At 34.9% G+C, this 23,044-nt stretch overlaps 1 protein-coding gene across 4 annotated transcripts in view; it reads right to left on the reverse strand.

The window, feature by feature from the left end:
- Positions 1-23,044, reverse strand: part of RNF13 (ring finger protein 13) — a 127,077-nt gene that overhangs the window by 43,467 nt on the left and 60,566 nt on the right. For 2 of the 4 annotated variants that reach the window (XM_015473046.2, NM_001076142.1), the window contains 3 exon segments: positions 18,062-18,149; positions 11,622-11,712; positions 7,175-7,280 (listed from right to left, as the gene is read on the reverse strand). In XM_015473046.2, the coding sequence (XP_015328532.1) occupies positions 7,175-7,280; positions 11,622-11,712; positions 18,062-18,149 (285 nt within the window). 4 annotated transcript variants of the gene reach the window in all.

Raw genomic sequence — 23,044 nt, forward strand, 5'->3', positions numbered from 1 at the left:
GAGGAAGCACAAGCTGGAATCAAGATTGCCGGGAGAAATATCAATAACCTCAGATATGCAGATGACACCACCCTTATGGCAGAAACTGAAGAGGAAATAAAAAGCCTCCTGATGAAAGTGAAAGAGGAGAGTGAAAAAGTTGGCTTAAAGCTCGACATTCACAAAACTAAGATCATGGCATCCGGTGCCATCACTTCATGGCAAAAAGATGGGGAACAGTGGAAACAGTGGCTGACTTTATTTTTCTAAGCTCCAAAATCACTGCAGATGGTGACTGCAGCCATGAAATTAAAAAACGCCTTACTCCTTGGAAGGAAAGTTATGACCAACCTAGACATCACATTAAAAAGCAGAGACATTACTTTGCCAACAAAGGTCCGTCTAGTCAAGGCTATGGTTTTTCCAGTGGTAATGTATGATGTGAGAGTTGGACTATAAAGAAAGCTGAGTACCGAAGAATTGATGCTTTTGAACTGTGGTGTTGGAGAAGACTCTTGAGAGTCCCTTGGACTGCACGGAGATCCAACCAGTCCTTCCTAAAGGAGATCAGTCCTGGGTGTTCACTGGAAGGACTGATGTTGAAGCTGAAACTCCAATACTTTGGCCACTTGATGCGAAGAGCTGACTCATTTGAAAAAACCCTGATTCTGGGAAAGATTGAGGGCAGGAGGAAAGGGGATGACAGAGGATGAGATGGCTGGATGGCATTACCGACTTAATGGACATGAGTTTGGGTAAACTCCGAGAGTTGATGATGTACAGGGAGGCTTGGTGTGCTGCGGTTCATGGGGTCACACAGAGTCAGACATGACTGAGCAACTGAACTGAACTGAACTGAAATGGATTCAATTCATCAGTTTTAAAATTTAAAATGTATCATATTGGATAAAGAAAAAATTCCAACCATATGCTATTTACAAGGTACGAGATTAAAACTTAATGACACATTAAGACAAAAATAAAAGTAAAAAATATAGGGGTAGATAGTTATGATAATATCAAGTAAAATTTGCTTTATCAAGTAAAGTAGGATATAAGACAAAAGTCATCATTAGGAAATAGTTATCACAATGATAAAAAGGATACTTCACCTAGAAAATGACAAAATTGTGGAAGAATACATAGATTCACAAGCTTGGTAATTTTTAGGTCAAGCAGACAAAAAAAAAAAAGTAAAGACCACAGAGCCAAGATGCCGACAATGGCAACCAATGTATACAGGCAGCTACTCAGCACTTGAAATGTGGCTAATCTCAATTGAGATTTACTGTGAAAGTTTAAAATATACACCAGATTGCAAAGACTTAGTACAAAAAGGATGTAGAATATATTTTATAACTATTTTGGATTTACCAAGTTAAATAAATACAATATTAAGTTAATCTCACAGAAATATTTCCTTTTACCTTTTTTAATTTGGCTACCAGAAAATTCTAAATTACAATAAATGTGGCTCACAATATCATTCTATTACATAGCACTTCTTCAGAAGACAGAGAAGTGCGGAAAACTGCAGACAACTGCAATGATTTTTGCACATTGTAGTTGCACAGTTCTGTGAATATACTAAAAACCACTGAACTGTATGATTTAAATGGGTCAATTTTATGTTATGTGAAGTATATCTCAAACTTTCTTCAAAATACTAAAAAAAAAAAAAAAAGCTAGACAAGATAAATACACAAGCTCAAGTTAATGGACATATATAAAATTTTACATGCTACAATGCTTTGCACACACATGGGGAAAGTTTATACATTTTAACCATAATTAGCATGTCCCTTCACCACCTGGATTAAAAAGGAGAATAAGGACATTAGAATACATGTCCCACTGGAATGTAAGCTGCTTGAGATCAGGGATTTTTACCTATTTTATTCACTGAGGAAACTTCAGACCCTAGAGGAGTGGCTAGGTCTGGAGGTGCAGAACAACCATTTGTTGAATGAAAGGAAAAAAGAAAATTGCAAAATCCACTCCTCTAAAAGACAAACTTCTGACAACACTGTGCAAGGCATGGGTGGATATAAATAAACCAGAACTCATCCCACACATAGTAACAATTCTCTTTAAGTTGCTATAGGAGTACATACATGTTATAAATCACTTTATACAATACTTGAAAATAGACAAAACAGAAAATTTCTTAGAAATATAATGTGGTATAAAGAAGAAGACAACCATTTATATACCCATGTAATTATGTGTGTGTGGGGGGGAACCAGCAGATTTAGATAATTTTACAGGCAACCTTCACCAAAACTTCCAGGAAAAAGACAATCCCAATTTTATTAAAAAAAAAAAAAAAATCTTTTAGAAAATAAAAAGTAAAAGAAAATTTTAGTTTTATGGGACTAGCTTTATCTTGTCTCAGTTCAGTTCAGTTCAGTCGCTCAGTCGTGTCTGACTCTTTGCGACCCCATGAATCATAGCACGCCAGGCCTCCCTGTCCATCACCATCTCCTGGAGTTCACTCAAACTCACGTCCATTGCAAGTCGGTGATGCCATCCAGCCGTCTCATCCTCTGTTATCTCCTTTTCCTCCTGCCCCCAATCCCTCCCAGTATCAGTCTTTTCCAGTGAGTCAACTCTTCGCATGAGGTGGCCAAAGCACTGGAGTTTCAGCTTTAGCATCATTCCTTCCAAAGAACACCCAGGGCTGATCTCCTTTAGAATGGAATGATTGGATCTCCTTGCAGTCCAAGGGACTCTCAAGAGTCTTCTCCAACACCACAGTTCAAAAGCATCAATTCTTTGGCGCTCAGCCTTCTTCATAGTCCAACTCTCACATACATACATGACCACAGGAAAAACCATAGCCTTGACTAGACTGACCTTTGTTGGCAAAGGAATGTCTCTGCTTTTGAATATGCTATCTAGGTTGGTCATAACTTTTCTTCCAAGGAGTAAGTGTCTTTTAATTTCATGGCTGCAATCACCATCTGCAGTGATTTTGGAGCCCAAAAAAATCAAGTCTGATACTGTTTCCACTGTTTCCCCATTTGCTTCCCATGAAGTGATGGGACCAGATGCCATGATCTTTGTTTTCTGAATGTTGAGCTTTAAGCCAACTTTTTCACTCTCCTCTTTCACTTTCATCAAGAGGCTTTTTAGTTCCTCTTCACTTCCTGCCATAAGGGTGGTGTCATCTGCATATCTGAGGTTATTGATATTTCTCCCGGCAATCTTGATTCCAGCTTGTGCTTCTTCCAGTCCAGCATTTCTCATGATGTACTCTGCATAGAAGTTAAATAAGCAGGGTGACAATATACCGCCTTGACGTACTCCTTTTCCTATTTGGAACCAGTCTGTTGTTCCATGTCCAGTTCTAACTGTTGCTTCCTGACCTGCATATAGGTTTCTCAAGGCAATGCCAAAGAATGCTCAAACTTATCTTGTTTAGTTATTTTAAATTATGGCAAAATATACAAAACATAAAATTTACTATCTTAACCATTTTTAAGTATATAGTTCTGTAGTGGCTCAGACGGTAAAGCGTCTTGCTTACAATGCGGGAGACCTGGGTTTGACCCCTGGGTCTGGAAGATCCTCTGGAGAAGGAAATGGCAACCCACTCCAGTACTCTTGCCTGGAAAATCCTATGGACAGAGAAGCGTGGTAGGCTACAGTCCATGGGGTTGCAAAGAGTTGGACACGACTGAGCGACTTCACTTTCTGTGGCATTAAGTATATTGTTATGCTACCATCACCACCATCCATCCACCAAACTCTTTACATTTCCCAAAACTGGAACTCTGAACACATTAAACTGTAATTGCCTAATCTCCCCTCTCCATAGCCCTTGGCAACCATCATTCTATTTTCTGTCTCTGAATCTCACTACTCCAGGTACCACACATAAATAGAATCATACAGCATTTGTCCTTTAGCACTTATTTCACTTAACATGTCTTAAAGATTCATCAGTGTTGTAGCATCTGTCAGAACTTCCTTCCTTTTTAAGGCTGAACAGTATTCCATCACATGTATATACCACATTTTGTCTATCTATTCATCCATCAATGGATAATTGGGTTACTTTCACCTTCGGCTATTGAAATAATGCTGTGATGAACATAAGCGTGCAAATATCTAACTGTCAGCTTTAAATTCTTTTGAGTATATACCCAGAGCTAGAATTAGATCATATGGTAAATTTATGTTCAATTTTTTTTGCTGTACTGTTTGTTTTCTATAGCAATAGCTCCATTTAACAGTCCCACCAGCAGTGCTCAAGGGATTATCTAGTTTTGAGGTCAAGATTACTCTAGTCCCATAAAACTAAATTTCTCTTACCTGGACATTCAGGTTGCTAGTATTTAGGATTTTTGCACCTATGTCCAAAGTGTAAAACTGGCTGATCCATATTGGAAATTTGATAACCCAATATGCAAAGGCAAAATTTATATATCATAGTCAAAAGAGTGTACATAAGATACAAGGGTTTTTAGAATTTACAAAACAAATTCATGTAATCCAACATAAGAATAGAGTAAAAGAAAAAACAATGATCATCATGATAGAAAAAAAGACGTATGAGGCATCACCCATTCTTTATTTAAAAGGAAAAAAATGGCAAAGAAAAATTTTGTTTCCTTATTTCTAATTCTTATACTTTTTTTTCTTACCAGAAAATATAGCACAACGTTAAACAGGAAGTACAATAGGCATCTTTTTTTTTTTTAACATTCATGGGAAGGCTTCTAATAATTCACTACATAATGTCGTTCATTTAAGTTTTTAGTCAGTAATCTTTATTGGCTTAAAGGTATTTACTCCTAATTTGCCAAGGATACTTTTTGTTGTTCTAACTTTCCATATTTCCTTATACACTGAAAACTCTAGAGAATCAAAAAATTCAAATTACCAGAATAGGAGAATTCAGTAAGTCTGTAGAGATAAAATTAATATATAAAAATCAATAATTGTCCACTGTCCAAATAGTGGTTTCTTGAATACTAATCTTCAATTAAAAAAAAAAAAAAAAAAAACAAATCCAGGGCTCCTTGGGGGTAATGTCTGATTTAGGGTTAGGACAAGGAAAAGAAATGATGAGCCTGGAGTTTCTTATAGGACCAAACACTAAAGAAGTATACTATGAAACAGAAGGAATGAGACCCAAGACCCAGACCACAGAGCTCCCAATGGCCAAAGCTCAAACAACTAAACAACAAAAATAATGTAGTATTGGATTATTACCCAAAGTATAAAAGAAATATATAGAGCACATACCAATATAAATGTGATTGAACAAATAAATAAATGCCAAAAAAAGACAAATCTTCCTTACAAAAGAATTCTAAATAATGTATGTAGATACTTCCCTCCTTCCAGGAAGTGGAGCTTAATTCCCGCCCCTCCCCACTTTTAAGACTGGCTATACTTAGTGCCTCACTTCCAAAGGAAGAATAGAATAGAGAAAGAGAAAAAAATATTAACTTCATAGTGGAAAATGCTGGCAAACATTACCTAAACTAAGTAACATCATCAGTGATGTAATGCAAGTATCATGTACCCCTGGCTGACATGTTAGGATGAGAAGGGCAATTTGCTTTGCTGATACTCTTTATAAAAACCTATAACCAACCCATTCTAATCATAAGAAAAATATCAGATTGAGGAACATTCTACAGGATACCTGGCCAGGACTCCTCAAGACTATTAAGGTCATGAAAAACAAGGAGAGATTAAGAAACTGTCACGGAGATTGGGAATACATGATAACAAAAAAATGTCGTAATATGGACTGCGTCCTGGAACAGAAAGAAAGCATTAATGGAAAAATGTAAAATCTATCCAGTCTGGACTTCAGTAACAGTAATGTTAACTGTGTTAGTTTCTTAGTTTTGACAAATGTATCATGGTAAAGTAAAATGTTAACAATGGGGACAACTAAATGAGGAAAGCACAGGAACTCTCTTCTTTGCAATTTTTCTGTGAATCTTAACATTATTACAAAATTAAAAGTTTATTTTAAAATATCAATAACATTCCTATACCTCAGTAATATCTAATTAGAAAATATAATTTTAAAAAATCTAACAAAAGACATGCTAAATGTTTACAGAAAAAAATTATTAAACTTATGGATATGAAAAACTAACAAATTAAAAGAAATACCACATCATAGGAAGACTATTTCAAAGACAGTGTTTAATTTTTACTCTATTAATTCAATATAATAATAAACTCATTGTGTGTTACTATAAATATTCTTTATGAAAAATAAAAAGGTTAGGGACAATAGTGGGATTGTTTTATATTTTTGTAAATCTCTTTTAATATCTATCTTAATAGAATACAGAGAGATTCTCACATGTGCTTCTGCACTCAATTTGTTTTGATATCTCAGACCATGTAGCCTCTAGAAACCTCTTCTATAAACCCCAAGAGAATGAGAGTGACAAAGGCAAATCATAGCTTAGTAGTATTATGGAAATAATTTTGACCTTGTAGACCCACCAAGAGTCCTGGGATCATACTTGATAACCACTATTTTGGAAACAATATGTCACCCTTTTAACCTTGAGGCCTCATAGTATTCTTTATTTACATTTTAATATGAAAAACTCCAAATTAGAGAAGAGTTAAAAGAATTTTTATAATAAATATGCATATATCTCCTACCTAGATTCTATAATTAGCATTTTACTATATTTTTTAATCACATATCTATTTATCCCACTATTTACCCATCAATATATTTTTTCTCTTTATTTTTTACAATGCATTTGAAAGCAAGTTGCAAATATCAATATACTTTCCCTCAAATAGTTCAGCATGTAAACTCATTACTTAGAGTTTAGTATTTTTTAAAGCTCTTTTTTATTTTTCTTTTAGGTAAACTTTACATACAATGAAATGCATAAAATTTAAGTATGCAATTTGGTGAATGAGACATTGTGCAACCCAAACAAGACAGACAACATGATTCTCACTCTCCAGGAAATTCCCTCATACTCTTCTGAGTAAATCCCTCACCTCCTTTCCTTCCCGCACCTAGCCCTCCAAAGAAATCACTGTTCTGGTTTTTTTCAATCCAGATTATTTCTGCCTTTTCTAGAACAAGTCACGTAAATGGACTCATACAACATGTACTCTTCTATGTACGGCCTCTCAGTACAATGTGTTTTAGAGCCACTAAATTTTAAGTATTTAAAATTAATTTACCTACCATGAAAATGACTATCAAGATCAGACAGATGCCCACTATGATAAGGAAGGGGATTAGGTAGTATTCCAGAGGAAGGCTAAATTCCGGAACTAAGATAATGTGGCCCCTGCAAGAAAACAAAAATTAATAATTAGGAAATATTGACTTGTCAAATTATGATGTTAATTGAAAACAAAGAAAAATATTTTTAAAGCATTTAGACATTACAATTTAATCCACTAGACCCATCTCATTTTCTAATAGATGATTTCCATTAAGTTAAGGGATGTTTTCTCCATTTTTAAATCAGCTTTACATATTTACCAAAATAATTTGCCATTTAATTAAAAGAAACTTTTAGACTGGTTAGAGGAAATCAGTTAAACAATACTTACTGTGTCCCTCCTAAGAACACGTGTTTACTGAATTTAGTAACCTGGATGAAAGTTAGCATATTTCACAAGCAAACATCAGTATTTAAAACTGGCAGTACCTCAGGCAGTATGTCAACAAGAACCACACGCCCCACACACACACCAAATTACTTTTCATCAGTTTCTCCCATGAAAAAACTGGAGGCACTATTGACGAAAATGAACTCCCTATTCCTTTTATGCTTTATGGGAATTCGTTGTACCAAGTACAATGGATATAACCCCATACTGCACATTCATCTGTGAGATACGGAATGGAAAACTAGCAAAGAAATTCACAAGAGTTGTAGCTTCTTTTCTATTCTAAACCTCCACTGCTTGACTGGAAAAAAAAAAAGGCAAAAAAACTACAAAAATGTGTATACTGTGGGGGTTGGGGGGAAAAATAACCAAAGGCCCTAGTCTCCTCCTTATTAACCATGGTTAATACAGTTATATGGTTATCAACTATATAATGCTAGTATTATAAAAATTGACAGGGAATCAAGAAATGAAACTGAACAGAATAAGCACACTATTTATGCTGCATGAGCAAATTTTATATAGCAGCAAATCCTGCAATAGAAAATTTCCTCAGACTAGGGAAGGGTCTGTATAATAGTCACTAAGATGGTTGATTTCCCCATTGTACTCCTGTGCTACTCAACTAGTATGGTGTCAGCAACATTACATTGTTACCCACGGCTGGGTGATATTTTAGGGACCAACTCCAGATACTTCGTATCACAGACTGTACATCAAGGTAATCAAATAATTGATGAGGTGTGATTCCTCTTTATGGAGTTAGTTCAGATAATATATTAAGGAGGAATTATAAAATAAGACTACTTGCAAATCCTAAAGAACCAATGGCTTCAGACAATGATTATTAATGATTGCTCACATCACAGAGAACCAAATATTATGTCTCCTGATGGAAATACATAATAATACATATAAATTATTCTTGCCTTATCTATCCTCCTGGTCCCCAAGCCATACTTGAATTTGAGCAGCCCTCTAGATCTAACTAGCAATTTACAGGGAAAATAAGTAACAAAGGAAACCTCTAGACAATACACCAAGGATGTAGTCAGAAAAGTCCAGACTGCAGTAAAATTTTACAGGACAAATGACCCTGTTTCTTCAATAAATAAATGCGTAGGGGAAAAAAAAAAAAGAGGCACAGCAAACTTATAGATTAAAAATAGGGTAGTCATATGTCCTTATTTGCTCTGAAAACAAATCTAAAGATTGAAATGTTTTGATATTGAATTAATGTTTACTTTTCTTAATTTAAAAAAGGATAACTAAAGAGCCTCTTGATGAAAGTGAAAGAAGAGAGTGAAAAAGTCTGCTTAAAGCCCAACATTCAGAAAACTAAGATCATGGCATCTGGTCCCATCACTTCATGGCAAATAGATGTGGAAACAGTGGCTGACTTTATTTTTCCGGGCTCCAAAACCACTGCAGATGATGACTGCAGCCATGAAATTAAAAAACGCTTACTCCTTGGAAGGAAAGTTATGACCAACCTAGACAGCATATTAAAAACCAGAGACATTACTTTGCCAACAAAGGTCCGTCTAGTCAAGGCTATGGTTTTTCCAGTAGTCATATATGGAAGTGAGAGTTGGACTGTGAAGACAGCTGAGCGCCGAAGAATTGATGCTTTTGAACTGTGGGGTTGGAGAAGACTCTTGAGAGTCCCTTGGACTGCAGGGAGATCCAACCAGTCCATCCTAAAGTAGATCAGTCCTGGGTGTTCATTGGAAGGACTGATGTTGAAACTGAAACTCCAATCCTTTGGCCACCTGATGCGAAGAGCTGACTCATTTGAAAAGACCCTGATGTTGGGAAAGACTGAGGGCAAGAGGAGAAGGGGATGACAGAGGATGAGATGGCTGGATGGCATCACCTACTCGATGGACATGGGTTTGTGTGAACTCCGGGAGTTGGTGATGGACAGGGAGGCCTGGCGTGCCACAGTTCATGGGGTTGCAAAGAGTCGGACATGACTGAGCGACTGAACTGAACCGAAAATAATGAAAATGCCATTATATTTTTTATATATAACTTTATTTTCTAGTGATATCTTTTGAGATGTTTACAGTTTAGATCATAGGGTATCTAGTACTTGCTTTAAAATAATCATGGCATGGGGAAAAAAGGGCAGACGGCACTTAAAGAGTGGACAGTCCAAACAAAATTGGCCATAGTTAATAATTCTGAGACTGAATGATATTCATCATACCCATCTCTAGTTTTAAACTAAACAAATAAGTAATAAATTAATAGGTAGGTAGGTAGGCAAGGAGGCAGACTGACCAACTGGCCAGTCAACAGATAGATGATACAAGCCAGTCTGCACAGGTCTACAATCCTTCAAGCAGAATTCTGAAACCTAAAAAGCTTTAAAAAGTAATGTTTGCAATTCATTTGATAGTCAACCTGAACCTAACTGACATGATCAAACACTCATACATTTATTACAGATATATATGTTATTTGATTATAGAATGCTGCCTCAATCCTCAAATTCTATCCCTTGGAATATTACTTAACTTTTTAAAATCTGAAAATGCTTCAATTCCACATTATATCTGTCCCAAAGAGCTGGGATAAGAGATTTTGTGGCCTTGCATTAACATGGAAAGGGTCTAAATATTAAGTAAATAAAGTATGTAACAAAATACTGAGTATTACAAGGCACTGTTTTATGAGCAGGGTATCTCTAGTTAAGGTCAGCATTCAAACAAACATGGGGAAAAAATTAAGCTGTCAGTGAAGAGCATCATAGGGACTTTTGTTTAAATGTTTTCTATTTCTGAATTTTTCCATATTTTATCAGCAGGTATCTATTACTTCTTAATTTAAAAAGAAATGGTTTTATTATTTAAAACAAAAAGACTCTTTAAAATACACACAATTTTTCTATACGAGGGAATAATACTGAGATAAAAGCAAGTTGTAGTTCTCCTCACCCTCATTAACTACACAAATATGGCTGGCAACATAGGATCTTGCGTAACTATTTTTAATACAATATCCCAAATTATATTCCCTAACTTAATAAAGATGTTCTGAGCACAAAATATGTGAACAGTATTTTAAATATCAAAACCGTATATGGAGAAGGTCAAAAAATGTAAACAGACACTCTTTCCCTCTCTTTTTTTTATTCATATTCAAACTCAAATAATCATGCATTCCCCGCCCCCCAAATAATTAGAATTGCATTTCATTGTGCCAGTTTCCTCTTTTGGCAAATGTAGACGGTAAGAGATAATAATAATAACTTCTAGAGTGTTGTTGTTAGAATTAAATGGATAACAAATATAAAAGCTTTGTTTCATGAGTGCCTGGCACTTGCTAAATCCTTGATATTTATTATATTACTATATTATAATATTACAGTTTTTATTATTACTATTGTTCCCTTGGTCAAATGGCTGTTCCTGTCCAGTATGTTTTGGTACCTGTTTTTTATAAGAAGCTCTAAAGTGTTAATTGAACTGCACTGTTTTCTGTATTAGATAAGACAGTTGTGCCTTAGGTTAGTTTCAGTCTGAATTTTACCGTGGTAATGAGAATTTGGGGAGAAATTCCGTAAGAAGTTTTAAAATCCAAATCAAACTTTTTAAACTTGAAAACAAACTGTGTTTGTAAAAGTTAGTCACCAAACACATTGCGTGTTAGATTCTTTGTTTATAAAACATTTCCATTTAATAAAATACAAATATGTCTTAATGTAAAGTATCATATAAATGTAAATCACATTGCTTCTAAATACCAATGGTTTGACTAAACTATAAAAGGGAAAGTTCTCTTTTTAGCAACATGGGTGCCTTAATCTCTCTAGCATAAATATATTTTCAGTATGTAATCATACACAGAAGAAAAGTAAAGTCTTAAAATCATGACTTAAAGATATAATTTAGCACAATAGAGTACATTCTAAAACATAAGTTTGATTACAACTAATCTTATATAATTCTACCCTCACACAGAAAAGAATTTAAGCTACATGATTATTTTTTATATCCATTACTTACCCTTTTTCATATGTGAATTCATCTTTCAGGGAATTAGCTGATGATTCACCAATAAAGACAGATGGAATGTCAATTTTCTTTAGTACCTCAACTGTATAAAACAATAGTAAAAGTTATTCTTCAAAGCCCATACTTAGTGTAAAATCAGCTTAACTTTCTTTATAATAACAGCAAATATCAATGTAGGTGGAAATAACTATAATCAATTTGAATTGTCTGTTAGTTGATTTTCCAGATTGCAGATTTATACCAAGACCCAAATGGCTGAGAAACATGATGACATTTACAACAACAAAAGCTAATAACATTTTGCATATATACACTACCACACTATCTCACAGTCCTATGAGATTGAAATATAAATCTTACTCCATTTCCACTTTGATTTGCTTGATTTATTCCCGTACAGACATACTTAACTATTAGAAAAGAAATAAGAGGAAGAAATGTAAAGTATTTTTTCCACATATAACTTAATTCCTAAATGAAAAAGTGAAAAAGCTTTTTTTACATACCCATTCCCAGGAGAGGTGTAAGCCAAAGAATGTAAGAAAAGACCACTTTACAACAGTCTGAAAAATGACATCACGCATCTAAGGCTTTTCAGAGTGAAGGGCTGACAAGAGTTCAGAAAGGGCACTGGATAGGGAAGCTTGGTAAATTTCTACTTCCTCCTAAGCTCGGAGTGCATGTTAAAGCATTGTGTTTTGACCAGTACCTTACAAAATTTACTTCTATATCTATATTAAAAAACCAAAATCAAATGCCAACAAAAAAAGAACTTTGTAAAAATTACCCATTACTCAAGAAGAGAAGTAAAAACAATCATCTTACTGTCACCACAGAAAATAGCCATACTTTTAACTATGAGTTACTTTAACACATTTGGCTTTAGAGAAAGTCTATTTGTTTTCTTTTGTTACATTCTGCACAACAACTTTGTTCTACATTTCTTTTAAAAACTGCATATTTATTATTTATTTAAAAGAGGGGGGTGGATACACATGAAGAAGAACAGAACACAAGCATAACTCTTCCCACCCAAAGATAAGGCTTTATTTGAAGCAACAGAAACAGTTCTATACGCTTTGACAAATAGGTTTCCATTATGTAACCAGCACAATCAAGATAAAAAAACACGTTATCATCCATCCAAATTCTCTCATGCCCCTTTACAGTCAAGCCCTCACCACAACCTAAGCAACCACTGATATATTTTTCTTTAGTTTTAAAATATTAGTATTCTTAATAGAATACATGTTTTTTCGTTTTCAGATTGGATTTACGCAAATAAAATCATCCATTTCCCTCACTGTTTGTGTCTGTCTCTGTCTCTCTCACACACATATACCCACACACTCCAACATCATATAAGCCCTAAAAGGGAAGGAGCCAAAAAGGTTAGCAGAGCAATATTTAATCACTATCTTTATATTAATAAGATCAATAAATATTTAAAAATTTTTATTAATGGGATCATATAATAACGGGAAAAAGTATAGGTTTTTTTCCTACTCAATGGTATATCTCAGATATCCTGTCATGTCACTAAATAAATATCCACCTCATAATTTTTAATAGCTGCATGCTAAGAGATCTTTCTCTTTCACATAACAGTTTAAATTTTAATTTATTTGGTAATTAAATTTTGGAATTGAATACCCTTTGTAAAATGTTCTACTCTTTCACAAAGATACTCAGATAAACTCAAGGAGGAATTTTTGTCTTGTAACTACTGGCTTATAATTATTGGAAGTAACATAACTTCTTTGAGTTATGATATCTAATGAGATGTTAAAAGCTCCTCACTTCAGTCAGCAAGTTAAGAAGAGGAGGGAAATGATGTACACAAATATGAATAGCCACCTTGGAGATTCTGCCACATCGTTTATCTACTGAAAACAAAACCAAATATTTTCATTCACAAAATACTTTAAAAATACTAATTTTAATTCTGATCCACAAAATAACTGTAAAGTATACACGCCAAGTAGTATTATCATACCATAGACAGGTTATAATTTAAGTGGTCAACTCCAACCTCTCTAGATGCATATTCCAACTGTCTGTTCAATATCTCCATTTGAATGCACAATAGATGTTTCAAACTTAATGTTTTTCAAAATCTCTCAATATCTCTTTTCCCTTCATCAGTCCTACTCTTCCTTGTCTCTGTAAACAGCATAACTATTTTCTTCTAGTTTCTCAAGTTAAACATTTTGGACTTCTCCTTTACTCCTCCCTTTTATTCCTTAGGTCAAACCCTATCAACTTCAAAATACATCCATAATTCTATCACTTGCCGTCACAGTCACTGCTAGTGCTCCATTGCCGTCATCTCTTGCCTGGCTGCTGCAACAATGTTCTAACTGGTCTCTCAGCCGGCACTCTTGCTCATCTTTCACCTTCAGTCTGTTCTAAGAACAACCAAAGTGATCCTTTTAAAACTGTCAGATCATCTCACACCTCTATTCAGAACCTACATAAAACAAATTCTAAAGTCCTACAATACCCAACATGCTCTAGCCTCTGGTTCCCCTCTAACTTCATCCCCTACAATTCTCTCTCTCCCTTGTTCACTCTGACTGCAGCCACCATGATTTTCTGGCACACCTGCTTTATGTCTGAGCCTTTGCATTTGTCTGCTGTTCTCTTTCCTTGAAATATCCTCCTCCAGAAATCTGCATGGCATAGCCTTTCACTTCAGACCTATGCTCAAATGTCAAAGCCTCAAGAAACCTTCTCTGATCACCCTATCTAAAACAGCCATTCTCCACCTCTCATCCCTATCACCCTGTATCCCTTTAACCTGGCATGTTTTTCTTCATAGCACTTACCACTCACTACTTGACATATATCATACCTCTCTGAGTATTATTCCCACTCTAGAATGTAATGATAATAACTGCAGCAATAATAATTAATAGCAGCTAAAGAATCATTAAACAGCTATTAAGAACCAGGAACCAATGACTTGAATACTATTATTATCCACATTTAACATATCAGAAAAGTGAGGCACAGAGATGTTAGGTAATGTTCCCAAGGCCACACCACTGGTAGGTGGTGGAGCTGGGATTCAAACCTTGTAAGACCATACCCAGAAACCACACTCTTAACTACATCATTCTGCTACCTCAATGAAAAGTATGAGCAAAGCCTTAAAACTATATTATTTCCTCTGTAGTCCTGATGCCTAAGAGAGTACTTGCTGCGGAGTAGGCTACCAAAAAGTATTTGATGAAGCAAGCAAGCAAGGAAGAAAAAAGAAACAAGCCCAGACATATTGATAACTTGCCCTGTTTATACAGCAATCTGCACAACCTAGACCCAAACTTGAGGCTCAGACTCCTAATCTAGACTCTTTCTACTCTGCCTTATCTTGGGTTTTTCTCATATGCCTTCTTTCATATGATCTTCACAATCTTGTTGGGTTAAAAAAAATTAAAACTATTCACACTTTTACAGATGAAAATAAAGGGCTTGGAAAGATTAGTAACTTTTATGAACTAGCCTGAAATAAACCCACATTTCCTAGTCTTGAAGTTCATAGTCATCACATTCTCCTGCCTCCTGAAGATGACAAACATGATTGACTCAAAGTGAACTCATCCTATGTCCTACCTGAAATAAAAAAAACAGACACATTCCTGTGTGAAATGCTGGCAACAAGAGGTCTTTAAAACTTCCTTTTGTTTCCAGATGTCAGAACCATGTATTAGGAGTATACATGCAGTATTTTCCCTGTGGTTATATCTAAGCCTAAAAAGAGTGACAGATATATGCTTATTTTAATAAATCCATGCTTTCTCTCCTCTACCAGTGACAGCAAAGATGAAAATGGGAAATATCTTTACAGTGTTTTGGATATATGGAATGTTCAAAAACATACATACTCAAGGACAGAGCAAAATGTCATGGAAAGTAATCGAAGCAATAAAGTCAAGAACCAAAATTCTGAACAATCTTTGAAATAAAATAACTCAGTTGGAACATTTCCATAGCAACAACAGGATTATATGGTTATGTGCTACTTCTAATATTTAGCACACTTTCCTTAGGAACTGACATGATTATCACAAAAAGGTTTTATTATTGACATGAAGACAAAATAGGTGTCCAAGGGAACTGACAATTCCAACTTGAAAAATTTTTATTAAAAGCGTGTTAAAACAATAATAGCTTACAAATACTAATTATTTTATTCAACCCATAACCCTTGAGAAGGTCTTGAGGGTTGCTAAACCCTAAGCCCAGGTTTTCAGCAAAACACACACAGAGTAAGTAACTTGCTCAAAATTATACAGTCAATTCAAGCAGGAGCTTAGACTTAAATTCAAGCCTATTTTTCAGAGTGTCTATGCTTTCCATTTTGTCAGTAACATGTACGGGTGACAAAAACGACTAATGTGGGAGGTATGGTGTAGAATCATTTTTTAAGGGAGGTGATTAAAGGAGGAGTACCAACAAGTGTGCAGTACCAACAGTACTAGTTTATTTGATAAGTAAAATCCCTTAATCAATTCCTCTAATTCCTATCAGTGGTTGTTAAACTTTCAGTGAAGTGCCAGAAGCTCTTATGGATACTTCATGCATTCTACAATTATGATTTAACCAGCCAGAAGATTAAAATAATCATTTAAAATATAAAGGAAGTAAGGAACTTATCACTAAGTTTTACTTTTTACATATTGTAATTTTACCATAGATTGTATTAGGAATAAGAAGGAAAAGAGTTACAGAAGACATGGGTTTGATCCCTGGGTCAGGAAGATCCCCTGGAGTTGGAAATGACAACCCACTCCACTATTCTTGCCTGGAAAATTCCATGGACAGAGCAACCTGGTGGGCTACAGTCCATGGGGTCGCAAAGAGTTGGACACGACTGAGCGCAGCAACAACAAATAATGTCCCACGTTATAAAAAGATTTTTTTGGTCAAGAAATCCAACACATTTCCTGTTGAGGATACGGTTAAAGTCCTAAATACATTTCAATGGAGTATATTAATCCATGCCTTATATGTCTGCTCTTTGCTGCAAACTCTTTCTTGCATATGTGACTCAATGCAACTTAATAACAAGCGGTATTATGGATATATACTAAAAGAAAAAGAAAAACAAAATACTTGAATTTTGGCAGTTTATTTAGTGTATCTTGGATTCTGATCCCAACTGCCAACGTACGTGGGCATGTTCCCCACAGCATCAAACAACTCAATTCAATTCTGACATTATCTGCCTCGAGACAGCATCAGATTCCACAGGCTAAGGGTCTGGTTTCACAAGAATTCCCACCCCCAACTTCAGAAGCCAGCCACTAAGTCTAAGTTGTCACCTTTGCTTCTGACCTACCAGTTACAGACTGGAGGTTTCAACAATCCTTACCCCATGGGTTCAATTAATTTGCTAGAGCAGTCCACAGAACTCAAAGAAACATTTTATTTACTTGATTACCAGTTTACTAAGAAAGGATATAATTCAGAAACAAGCAGATGAAAGAGATGTATAGGGCAAGGTACATGGGAAGGGATGCAGAGGTTCTGTGCCCTCTCGAGGAGTGCAGTTTTCCCAGCATCTCCACACTTTCACCAACGCAGAAGCTCTTTGAACCCGTCCTGGTAGGTTTTCATGGTGGCTTCACTACATAGGCATGAATGATTCAACCACTGGCCACTGAGGTTAGGGGGTAGGACTGAAAGTTCCAATCCTCTAATCACCTAGTTAGTTCTCCTAGCAACCAGCCCCATCATTTGGTGAGGTCCAAAAGTAGCCGCATTAACATAAAGGAGACACCTTTATCACTCTCAATAAATTAAGTGAAAGCATACAGCTTAAAAATCGTTCTGATTAAAGCCAGTATTCATTAAAATTGGCTCATTTTCCCTACAAGCTAATATTTCATAGAGAATAAGTAAAGATATTGCCATTTTGAACAAAAAGCTACAGGCATGCCAATAAATATTAAGGGGCTAATAATAACGAACTGGTATAAGAGAGCACAAGTATGCGGCTTTGACATTCCACAGGAATACAGTAGCTACTTAGTATTTCTGCATATTCTAAAATTTAACGTTGTGAATCTCTAAATAAATCACAAAAATTCTCCTATGGCATCCTAAACTCAACATGCTTATCTCTATTTAAAGCTTCGGTTTTCCTTTAGCTTTTACCAAAATAACAACACATCCTTAAAAATGAAACACATAGGTTAAAAAAAACAAACCAGCAATAACAACAAACTGTTCAGAAAAGAACAAGTCAATTACACTTATACTGTGAGCAAAATTATCCCAAGAGGTTTAAGAAGTGGAAATTATCTTTCTGATGGGGACGAAATTTTGCTTTCTAAAACAGAAAATGAAAGAAGAGAGACTCTGGTAAATTTTAGTTTCGAACGATTGGTCAAACAGGAGAGAAGAAAAGTGATACCTGTACTTACTGTCGTTGGATCCCATGCTAATGAGGTCATCAGAGTCAACATTGTGAACTATGGCTGCTTTGTATCCTGCTCTCTGTGCATTTAAAACCTGCAAGTAAGAAAACAGTCATGATATGAGGAAGAAAGTGCCATATGGTCCCTCGACTTCAACAAATATAGATCACCAACTCCATAAAGGACAGACTAGATTATGTATATATATTATATATATAATATATATATATAAACAGATATCAAGTGTGTTCTTGAAACAGATCCTTTTACAATTGATTATTAAGGACTTCTTTAGATATCTTTTTGATTTCACTCAAGGTATTAAGTGAAATGAGAGGCAAATAAAGGACAGAGATATAAGCTACCTACCAAAAGGATCCAAAGCACTAACCCTGTCTAACTCTAATGGGATACAGACTTGGGACCACGCTCAAGAGCCATCAGCCCTTGAGAAGTCAAATCTACCTCCACTACTTAGTGCAATAAACTTGGAGCAAATTGCTTTTCTTCCTTAATCCTCAGTTTCCCCAAGTTTAAAACAAAATAGCAACAATATTTTTCTCATATGTAAAATAATTTTAAAATGCTTAACACCATGATGATACAAAGAAATGGGTAAAATAAAAGCTATTCTTCTTATTAGCATCATCAACAACCATTTTCTTTAGAAAGATTTTCTAAAGCTTTGAAAAAATTAAAAATAAAAATACTCCAGCCTGAAGTTGCTTACTCTGGTTCTATTTAGCTATATAATCTTTCCTAAAACTAGTTTCCGAAATATTAATAGTTTCACACCATAAGAATATGGCTAGATATGTAGTAGAATTTTCTTAGAGCAAAGATCTGAAAAGTATCTAACACATGTTAATACTTGTGTTAATGTGTATCTAACACATTAACATCTAACACATGCTAATACTTGTGTTAACACTTCACTTTTAAAGTAACAGTTTTTTTTAAATAAAAATAAACCCAGACTAACCTCTTATTGTACCACCTTTGAACCATTTGGTAAAATTGAGGGTTATTATTTGCATACTGGTTAAATAAAATGAAAATTGGGTACGTAAATATATATAATAGTTTTGAATACTTTGAAAACTATATACATATAATTCTAAATACTTACTATGGCAAGAAATGTGAAATATATCACCTTATAATCACTGCATAGAGATATGTCTCAAAGTTTCTTTATAATATCAATACTTCTAAAATTAATTTTAAAAATAATTCCCAGAAGGTCTAATATTAGCTCTGTTTTAGTTATCAGCATAACAGTGATTCAAAATTCTACAGTAATTCAATAAAGACCTGCATCAAGCTGCAAAGACTAAGGGAAAGCCCAGAAAGTCAAATTCCTAAGAATAAAGGAATGCCCAAGTGTTCAGCAGACTGGACTTGAATAGTAGGTAAGAGAAATGAGGCTCATGTAGTCAACCCTACTCAGGCAAGAGTAAAATTCCCTTCTACATTACCCTGACTCTAAAACTACCTCACCAGTGAAAGTTGGACTTCTGAAAGAGATAATAATGTGGGTTAATCAGAACAATTCTATCTTACCACCAAACAAACAAACAAGAAATCTAAATCTGCAAATGCCTCAAAGAATTAATATGTTGTCTCTCTGTGGGTGCACTTAGTCACTAAGTCATGTCTCATTCTGAAACCCCATGGACTGTAGCCTACCAGACTCCTCTGCCCTGGGGATTTTCCAGGCAAGAATACTGAAGTGGGATGCCTTTTCCTTTTCCAGGGGATCTTCCTGACCCAGGGATCAAACCCACATCTCCTGCATTGGCAGGCAAGTTCTTAACCACTGAGCCACTAGGGAAGCCTTTATAGTCTCTATGACTCCTATGAAATAGCAGGCTGACACAGAGTAAGCACTCATTAAATATTTCTAGAATGAGAAAATGTGTAAGTGCTTAAATTAATAGCTCATATTATAACAGTACAAATACAAGAGAGAAAATTGTGTGTGTGTTAGTTGCTCAGTTGTGTCCAACTCTTTGCAACCCCATAGATTATAGCCGGTCAGGGTCATCTGTCCATGGAATACTCCAGTTAAGAATATTGTTGTGGGCAGCCATTTCCTTTTCCAGGAGATATTCCTGACCCAGGGATCAAACCTGGGACTCTAAGTTTTTTTAATGAATTAAAATAGCATAAATAGTTCACCAACATAGGACCTACTGCTCTGATGTTTGGAATAATGACAAGAAAACCAACCAGCCAACAGAACCGTTACAAGGAATGTTCTGTAGTCATGCAAGGAAAAGTCAACAAGTGTGTGCATGTTTTAATGTTAGGTGGATTTTGTTATCCAACTAAAATTTTAAAAATGCCAACCTCTACAGTCTTTTACCCATAGATTTTATTGCTTTCCAAGGAGAGAAAAAAAAAAATCTCTCAAAAAGGACATAATAGTTTCTAAACCTTATTTGCTACTTATTTATTAACCTATTATTTATTCATTACATTTTCATAGCAGGACAGATTTCACTTAGCTTTTATTTAAACTAAAGTATACTTGGTTGGGGTTGCTATTAATTTATCTGATGCTTTAATGACCATTTAATTGTTCCTAAAAAAGCTAGACAAGTAACAACAGAGAAATATTTCTCTCACAAATCCAAAAAGCAAGTGTTTCCAGAGGTACAATTTAAGAAATACAAAATTTATATCAAAAGCTGTTCTCTCCTTATATAAAACTTAACTTTTACTTTTCTTTTTAAAGCCAACTAATACACAAAGTCACTGAAATTACAAATTGACTTGTTTCCCTGAAAAATATGTATTTGTGAGCAAAGATACAACATGTTAGGATACAGAGAAAAGTGGTCCCAGAAACCATGATAAAGTGTATGTAAAACAACATAGTTCAGTTTAGTAAATATTTGTTGAATTTACATAACATGTAAGGTACTGTGTATTGGGCACAATGCAGAACTTAAAGGTGAATCAGAAACAATCATTATCCTCAAAGAGGCTCAATACTCCTGGACATCCAAACAGGTCAGGTGCCTTCTAGCTTCTCTATTTGCTCAAGCTACCATCTCTGCCTGGAACAGCCTTTGGGTTCTGAATCCCTCATCAGGCTTCAAATCCCATGACCTCCATGAAGCCGGTCCTGTCCCATGCCCTATTCTAATGCCCTGGTCCACATGTTGTCCCAAGCACCCATACAGCTGCTTCCCACTTGGTATTTATACCTGTTATATTGTTCTTAAAGATCTTCTATAGTATCTTATATTTATGCATTATACATACTACCCCATTTATAAAACAAGGCTTTATGGGGTTCTTTAATCTTCTGCAGTTGTCTATGTGTAAAGAAGGGACAAAATATTACTCTTAAAAGAGGCTTTCTGAACTGCATTGTTAAAAATCACCAATATAAATTAATGGCTTTACAGCAATCTGTTATGTGTGTAACTAAGTCTAGCCAGCAGTTTCTGAAAACTGCATTGAGCAACTGAGGAAATACGTTTCTTTCACGTATCCAAAATGCAATTGGTTCCATAAATACAATATAAAATTAGATTAATATCAAAAGCTGTTCTCTAATTAAAAAATAAAATTCTTAATATAGAAAACCACTAAAATAGGAAGGAGTTTTGTAAGCACAAGTGTGAATTCCAGAAAATAGAAACATGTTTCAAAAATTTAATAAGAAGGCTTCCCCAAGACTTTTGTTGTTGTTACTGATTTTTAAAATAAAGTAATGAAATTAAATCAAAGAAACACATTAACATATGGACCAATGGGCTTATGAATACAAACAAGGAAAATATATTCATGTTATGAACTGCAAAAATCATGTGTCAGTCAAATTAAATTACATTTTTAACTATGCAGCAGCTGGTATTTTCAAAAACACAGGAGGCAGAAATAAGGCCTAAATCATCAGTAAGCATGTACAAGGTTTCACATTCATAAAATGCAATCTCAAACATGTTGTCAGATGGAAGCATAGAACTCAAAGATTCATTAATATAAAGCAGACACAGTGAACAAACCTAAATTTCAAAATAGCGATCAAACAGAAAATTTCACAAAAAGACCTTCTGAATTGAACTGCAAATGTGCCTTTTTAAGGAGACTCAAATTGTGCTAAATGTACTAGTTTACATCTAATCAACCAATTAACTGCAACTAAATTATGTAGACCAGGTAGCACCTGACCACAAATTTTAAAGAAATATGGGCCTGCCGACTTGTTATTGTAAATAGCCAGCATACCAGAAGACAGCGGACTGCTAATGGAAGAACCTTCAATGAGACAGGTTCTAAAAGGAATCCTGGGAATGAAATAATAGTTCACCTTATTTCCAGACTGGACGAACTGGTGATATTGACACTAATAAACAGACCTTGTAAGAAGAAAGAATTCACTGTGCTGTCAAGATGATCATAAGTAGAAATTTTTTAAGGGACACACAGGCATGAGGAGGTGGAGCAAACTGTTGACAGAATATATACAACAAGGTTCCAGACCAAAGGCTCTATCTATGAATAAAAGAAGCCTCTATGTGCTGGTCCCTTACATATACTATCTCTAATATCTGATAGAACTCTACCATGTAGATATTCTTTTTCAACATTTTAGAAATGAATATACCCTAAGGTCACACTTAGGCAGAGCTGAGATTTGAAAACAATTTTATTTGATTAGATAGAGAAGCATGGAGTTTCCCAATGAATCAGAATGAGAAATAGGATCACTAACCTGATTTAACATTTTATAAATGTCTAAAAAGAGGGATTAAGAAAGAGATCACTTTAAGGGATTACTTTCTTTGATACTAAGAAAGTACCAAAACTCACAGGACATTAATCTTAAAATCTTATGGGCAAAATAAAATATATACAAATCAGAATATAAGCCAAAAAGAAAAGTGCTCAAATAGTGTGGTAGAGTTTATAAAAACTTAGAGAGGGAAAAGTTATATTGAAGTACATATGGCAGATTTTATAGGACCTGAA

The sequence above is a fragment of the Bos taurus genome, chromosome 1, assembly GCF_002263795.3.
Source record: "Bos taurus isolate L1 Dominette 01449 registration number 42190680 breed Hereford chromosome 1, ARS-UCD2.0, whole genome shotgun sequence".
NCBI lineage: Eukaryota > Metazoa > Chordata > Mammalia > Artiodactyla > Bovidae > Bos > Bos taurus.